At 40.6% G+C, this 7,528-nt stretch overlaps 1 protein-coding gene across 2 annotated transcripts in view; it reads right to left on the bottom strand.

The window, feature by feature from the left end:
- Positions 1–1,391: 1,391 nt before the first annotated feature.
- The window catches only part of patz1 (POZ/BTB and AT hook containing zinc finger 1), a 12,564-nt gene continuing 6,427 nt past the window's right edge, over positions 1,392–7,528 (bottom strand). The window contains exons 4-5 of one of the 2 annotated variants that reach the window (XM_024269779.2): positions 7,175–7,333; positions 1,392–2,544 (exon numbers count right to left, since the gene is read on the bottom strand). In XM_024269779.2, the coding sequence (XP_024125547.1) occupies positions 2,066–2,544; positions 7,175–7,333 (638 nt within the window). In that variant the 3' untranslated portion in view covers positions 1,392–2,065. The remainder of the gene's footprint in view (positions 2,545–7,174; positions 7,334–7,528) is intronic. The other variant, XM_024269781.2, reaches the window with a different exon arrangement.

Consider the following 7,528-nt stretch of genomic DNA (forward strand, 5'->3'; position numbering starts at 1 on the left):
ATGCAAGTCACTAATTCTTACTCTTTAGAAAAAGAGGACCTTTTTTCATCCACTGCTGTGCACAATCAGTATTTGGAAGGCACTTTGCAACAGACCAAAACAAAAAAAACAAAAATATATATATATATTTAGGCCTAAATAATCAATAAAAGCATTAACATCTAGGTACCAACATGAAGGAAACCACAAGTGACAACCAAAAGATTTTCTTACAGTATTTTCCACATCTTCAAATAGAATGAAACCGACAGTTTAAAAGGAGTAAACACGAGTGCGGAGTGGATGGAAAAAGGAACGGCTGGCGGTGGGACATCATGATGGTTTCCACCAGCGGCCGACGTCCAGTCCTCAAATACATGCACTTTACACCTTCAATGGCCATAATTTATCATCCCGCCCCACAAAAGTCAACAAAATGTAAAAAAAAATAAAATAAAAATCTATGTACAGGACCACCACTGACAAACACTGGTTCATATATATATATTTTATATATATATTTATAGCTTGTGTATACGAGTTATATACACTTGTTACAATCACATTATAACCATAAATAACAGGAATGTACGGAAATTAAACTTACAAATAATTCAAAGTAAAGAAATCACAATCATCCTTCACTCTCGAATGACGAGCGATGAACTGATATCTGAGCCGTGTTATGATCTCCAGCACAAACGTGGCGGCTCGCGATGCATCGCTGTAGTGGTTTGTTCCATCAGAAAGATCCGAATGTCTCCGTATCAGGTTAATATAACCGATTAACGGCGCCGACGGAGCGATGCGTCCCATTACAAATAAAGAGGAAAAACGTGAGGCTCTCTTAGGTGCAGCTTACATTATAGGGTGGTAAAAACACTCTCCAAGAAGAGCTAAAGTCTGTGCAAATAACAACTCAGAAAGACGAAAAGAAGAAAAAGTTAATCGACTCATTTGTTTGCCAACCTTTGAGAAAGCATTTATATATTTCTATTTAACCAAGAAACAGAAAATGAAGATTTTTTTTAAATAGCCACAAAAAAAGGAGGGCGCATTTACCTTAAATGATCACGTCCCTGAATTTAAAAGGAAAATACTCACTTTTGGTCCCCGTTTTATGTTTTTGACCGACTGAGAAACACAAGCAACAATTCCTCCTCCTGCGATTGAGTTCCTGATACAAACAAGACACTGCGATGAAATGATAAACGCAACTTTTCTTCTGAATTTGTTAAAAAAAATCTTATTGTGAAAAGTATTATAATACCTGTCAGTTTTAAAGGTTTCCTCCCAAAATTCATCTTTTATAGATAACTGTAACGCAGCTCTGAGCTTAGTCTCTGGATATCTAAGACAATAAAAAAAAATTCATAAAAGAAAAATAAATTCATCCTCAAACAAGTTTAACAAAACATTTCAGGACAGATTTGTTATCAAAATTACGCATTTCTGCCGTGGCGATTCAAGTTCAACTGAATTTAAAAATATCAAAACAAAACATTGAAAAGGATTTTTTTAACAGAAGTGCTTCGAAATACCAACACTGTGAAAAACAATTAATTGTCAAGGTCTCCAACGGTTACCAAGGCAACTGGATGGCCAGAAATACTGGCTTTCTGAATGAGGCAGACGGAAAAACTGCTGGAATATGAGATTTCATCATCACTTCTCTGACAAACACGAGGCGCTTTCTTCATCACCGATAAAAAAGAAATGACAAAAGTCGAAGCCCTCCTTTTAATCTAAAGGTGAACCAGTCCAGAAAGGATAAACGGGAAACCTGACCGGAGTCTCCTCTTCCCAAAGATCACTGGGAAAGCCCAGAAATAAAGAAATAAAGCTCAACTTTGAACAAATAACCGTTACAAGAAAGATCTTCATGTCATTTCTTAAAGAGAAAAGAAGTACAGTCGAAATACCCTTTTTATACTTTGAAAAACTAGGAAAAAATAGGACTTATATGGCCATTTTTGACAAAAGTACGCATTAAATTAACAGAAAAAGAGTCTTGAGGCAAAGTTATTTCCAGATGGACCATCTTCTGTTGGCCACCGACATTTGTCCTACAAATGAAAGGCTGAAGTCACTTTCCTCCAAAGTCGATGCCACTCTGGCCCGCCTCGGCGTCCACGAGCGAGGAGGCGAACGCGGACTGGACTATCTGAAAGCCGAAGGACTCCAGGAGCGACATGTTCTGCTGAAGGGAGAACGGAGAAGTCAGAGAGGAGGCCATGTCACTCAGCCCGGACCCCGAGACCCCGTGGGTCCTCTGGGCTTTGTGAACTCTGTGCTGGTGCTTGTTGAGGTAGGACTTGGTGCGGAAAGCCTGTCCGCAGATTTCGCAGCTGAACCTCTTCTCGGGCTCCGCCTTGGATTTGGAGCCGTCCGGAGACGCCAGCAGCCCCGCGGGAGCGCCGTTGCAGTCTAAAGAGGACATGTCCTGCTCGGGTCCGTCGGATTTGTGGGGAGATTTTAACTCGTCGCCGTTGGACATTTCCCTGAAGGAGGCGTCGGATTCCTCTGAATCCAGATGAGGGCATTTCCTGTCATCTTCCTGTCCGTCTGAGGCGAACGCAGAGGAATAAAACAAAAATAAGAGACAAAGAATTAGGAGGAATGTTTACAACACTGGTCATGTCAAACAGAGCAAGTCCAGAAGCTGGTCAAGCATCTGTAAACAGTCAGAAACCATAAACAGTTTCAAAAATCAACTTCATGAGTAACAGAGTCCATTTGCCCAGTATTCACAGAAATGTTGACCAGCGAGCCACACAAGCATCATGCTCCCACCAACCCTTCAGCCGGACTGTACTGACCTGTGTCAGGCTCATGGGAGGGGAAGCCAGGCCCCCCGCCGGAGTGACACTCCCAGAAATACGGAGCGCCGCCTGGCTTCCCCACGAGCAGCTCAGACTGCAGGCAGAGGCGCGAGTGGCCGGGCTGAGAAAGCACCGGGTGTCCCGGCAACCCGTGAAAGCGACCCTCTGCCTCAGACGAGGTGAGAAGCAGCTGGCGACCGGCACACATGTCTGCGCCCGCGCCCCGCCAGGGAGACAGGAGAGAGGGAGGAGGACAGACAGAACAGGCTGGCGAAAACCACGTTGACATTTTGACCGTTCATGACATCATTTATATCGGCTTGCAAACACAGGACACTTGATGGGTGGAGCTGGATGCACGAGTCCATGCTGAGTGAGTCTGGAGGTGATGAATGTCATTCAACCTTTCTTCTGATTCCACATGCGAATCGATTGGAATTATTTTACTATGAAAAGTTTTTTAAAGTAGTGAAAAAGAGAAAAGCTCAAAAATGGAGGAATTCAGTCAAATATGTTACATTGTTTTAAAGAAGCCATACCATAAAAAAAATAACTTTTTGAGCTATTGTATTATACTGTTCTCAAAAGAAGCCCCTCCCACACCCACGAAAACAAGCGGGTCCTCACGTGCTTACATCACAAGTTGAGAACCGCCCCCAAGCTATTACTTTCTCCACAAGGCCAGCGGTAATCAGCTAGCTTCGCCAGCCTCCCCACCCCCAGCTCGTGCACTGCAGACGGCGGCTGTCTGTGAGGAAGTTTAGGGAAGACCACGAAATGCTCATTCGGTTTAGTGTTCAAATTTTATGGTGAGGAATCTGCCCGATATGTTGGGATGGAAACTGAACGTATCCGGGAATGGTGCAAGCAGACGGGGATACTGGGAAGATGGCAGGAGAAAGGGAGCAGACTATTTCCAGGTGGAGAAGGGGAGCAGACTATTTCCTGGTGGAGAAAGGGAACAGACTATTTCCTGGTGGAGAAAGGGAACAGACTATTTCCTGATGGAGAGAGGGAGCAGACTGTTTCCTGGTGGAAAAGGGGAGCAGACTATTTCCTGGTGGAGAAAGGGAACAGACTATTTCCTGGTGGAGAAAGGGAACAGACTATTTCCTGGTGGAGAAAGGGAACAGACTACTTCCTGGTGGAGAAAGGGAACAGACTATTTCCTGGTGGAGAAAGAGAACAGAATGTTTCCTAGTGGAGAAAGGGAACAGAATATTTCTTGGTGGGAAAAGGGGAGAAGACTATTTCCTGGCGAAGAAAGGGAGCAGACTATTTCCTGGTGGTAGAAGCGACCGACAAATTAGAAGAAACAGTTTAAACGTGGATCATTGAGCAAATGCAGAAAGGTACGCATGGAAAGGATTTTTGATACGGACATTGATGATGCTTTAAAGACAAAAAAAAATGTTTACCGATCAGAACAGTGTTCTCATCATTTCAATAAATCCCGAGTTGTTCATCTGATGTTGTTGTCTACATTTTTTGACCAAATTTTACCGAAAAATGAACCCATTAGCCATCACCATTCTGACTGTGCTAAATTTTGAGGATAAATGTTCAAGGCTGCACAGTATGTACATCAATATATATATTTAATCGTAGGTGACAAGCTGACAAGGACGCCTCTAGGTTTACATCATGAAATGGGCGGCACCCTCAGCGAGCGAAAGGCGGAGCCTCAGAGATCCAGTTGTTTTATTTCGGGGTATGAAAGGAGTCCACAGCAATAACTTACATTTCATAAATAATTTGTTTTTTAGTGTTCCAAAGGTAATATATGATCATATTTATGGATATAGTTTACTCTGAATTATTTTTTTAAAAGCATAGTATGGCCCCTTTAAACAGCAATTCAGAACTCTTTTATACATTTACAGTCTGTTGTAGAATGTCAGCATGCAGCTGTGAGTAAACTTTAAATACAGTTCACTCACAAATCTTCATTTAATGTAGTTAGGATCTACATTAAAAATAGTAATAGGATGCATTTCACTGCTAAAGGTCAATCATCTACTAACAGGTTTGTCTACATTATTTAATCAGATTGAATAATGTTAGACTCAAACAGAGTTTTATGATAAGTTACTACTTAGTTACTTTTAATTTCAAGATGCTGATCCCTCAAAACAGAAAAAAATCAGAGTTATTATAAAATAGAAGAACCCAAAGTAGGTGTACCAATAATAAACTCCAACCACCACTAAAGAATTAGTGAAATAATCCTTAAATTTGGAATTTAATCAAGTCTATTCAATAACTTAATGACTATATTAATATTTTATTTGCTATTTTTGCTTCCTTTGTTGCCGTTGCTAGTTTAGAGCCTTTGAGAGAATGTGGCATTAAAACTGCTGCACGAACATCTACAAAAGTCCTTACGGTCCAAATTATTGATAATTACACAAGGTTCTTGATCCGATTGTAACACCATCAGCCTCTTCAGACCTTTGAACTAACTGTGGTAAAACGGTTGAGGAGTTTGAGATGATTTGAATGCATCGTCTCAGCTATCAATCAATTACAAAAGCAAATGAATATGAAGACAGAATTTTCTACTCTTGTTTTGTCAAACCAATCAATGCTCTGAGTTCACCGTGTTCATGCTGCACCACTGCAACGTTTCAATGAATCCAGGGCAAATGGAGCACACATCAGGGAAATCATGCAAAACCGTGTGGAACTGAACAACTGTCTATAATGTGAAGCAGCCAAGCAGAACCAGACACGTTTCCAATCGGCCACAGCCATGCTGGACACACAGGAAGCAAGAGAATCTGAGCTGCAAACCTGACAACTTATTCAAAAAATAAAAGCATTTTACACTTCACATTAAAGAAAACACAAAGGAACACGAGGTTTTAAACGATGAAACAGCAATTTAGCAAAATCAGGTCAAACCAACATTAATTAGTCATCTGCTTTTTTTTTCTTTAAACTCACAAAAAAGGAAGTTTAAAAATGATCATAAAAGCAAATAGCAGCTGGAGCAGCAACATGTGGGATCTGTGCTACATTTAAAGGACAAACTGGCAGAAAGCTCTTCAAACAGCTGTGATCATTGTTTAAAATTTAAAACAAGGCCAGGGAATTTCCTCTGCCGACTGTCCAAAATGATGACTAAAATGTCCGTTTGGTTGAGAAAAGGTAAAGTCCCACTCCGATCATCTTTTGATCTTTTTTAAAAGTGTTCCCAGTGGTTTGGGTTATGATTATTATGTCATTTTTAGCCAAAGTTTGAAAAAGCTGGGCCATTCTCAAGACTGATTATGCAGAACAGCAGGAGTTCATTAGAAATTTACCTCTGAGTTGTGGGCGGGGCGATTTGCAAGAGTAAAGCCCACCACCATTTCCCATCATCCCTTTGTTTGCACACTCTCCTGCTAGCTTAAAGCTCCACATAACATTATCAGTGCAACAAAAAAGTCGAAAAGTTTTGATCCAGATTCCAGCTCAGAGGAGGAAAACAAAGACGTTCATGGATCTATTTGTCTGCAAGTGGATGCATCAGAATGGAGCAGAGCAGGAAGCTTGTGGCTCGCCACTGTAGGTCCTACATCCAATCTACAAGATTTTCAAATGGATTGTTTTAATCTGTGCCTGATTCACAACGACTTAAATACATAAATACTCAGAAATAAATACTTTAAGCTTAATTTTCTTTATATATTTCCACCATTGCAGTAAAAATGACACAAGAACATGTTAAAAACACTAAAAAAAAATAGCATTTTTATCGGAGTGGGTCTTTAATAATTCTCCCCATTTAAACATGTAAACACTGCCTCCATCTGTGTTTAATGTGTTCTGATGTTAGGAAAGAGTAAGACTAATGTGTACATCGATTCTTGAACAACTTCTGCAGGAAATATGGCTTCACTCTTTACTTGTGACGTACTAAAGGAAAAGGTTCAGACTGGAAGAAACAATTGTTTGTTTGTTTTTTTTAGCTTGATGCCTTTTTTTTAAACAAGACACAAACGTAATAATTTCAAACACTGACAAATATGGGAGAAAAAAACACAATTAAATTTATCGCAAAAAAAAAAAAAAAAAAAATCACTCAAGCTTGTGAAAAATAAACAAAGATTTTATGCAAGTTTTTCTTTAATTTAGAAAGATTTTTTAAGAGTTCCTGGGATCGCAATGGATTGCAAAACAACAACAACAAAAAGGGTAAATTAAAACAAACTGCCTGTTAGAGCTTTGCAGTTTTTTTTGTTTACAGAGCTGCAAATATCTAACCAAAAAGCATGAAACGGATGTCGGCTTTGTGGTCAAATATAGAGAAATGTGGCGGCATGTTTCTCAGCAGAGCAAATGACAGCCAAAAAGCATGGAGGTCTGGGATGGGGCGGGCGGCTGCTTGCCTTCCACTGAGCACTGGTGTCCCATGAAGTAAGGGGTGCCGCTGTGCATCTGCAGATCCCCCCTTGGCTCAGGGAAGGTGTGCATTGTGGCAGTGGGGGAAAGAAGGGAGCCGTGGTGTGTCTTTATGTGCACCTTAAGGTAGGATGCAGTGGAGAAACCTGAGACCAGAGGAACAAAGAATAAAGGCAGATGCTCGACAAAGTCAAAGCCTTCAGAATGAAAGGGGAGTCCTGGAAAAAAAGGAGGCTGGGAATCACTGCCAACACGCTGAACTGGTTTAGATTTATTGTTAACCCCTAGTTGAATAAAAATCTGTTTTTTTTATGCAGAAAACAATTGTGTTTAGTTAGGAA

Source organism: Oryzias melastigma, linkage group LG5 (genome assembly GCF_002922805.2).
Source record: "Oryzias melastigma strain HK-1 linkage group LG5, ASM292280v2, whole genome shotgun sequence".
Lineage (NCBI taxonomy): Eukaryota > Metazoa > Chordata > Actinopteri > Beloniformes > Adrianichthyidae > Oryzias > Oryzias melastigma.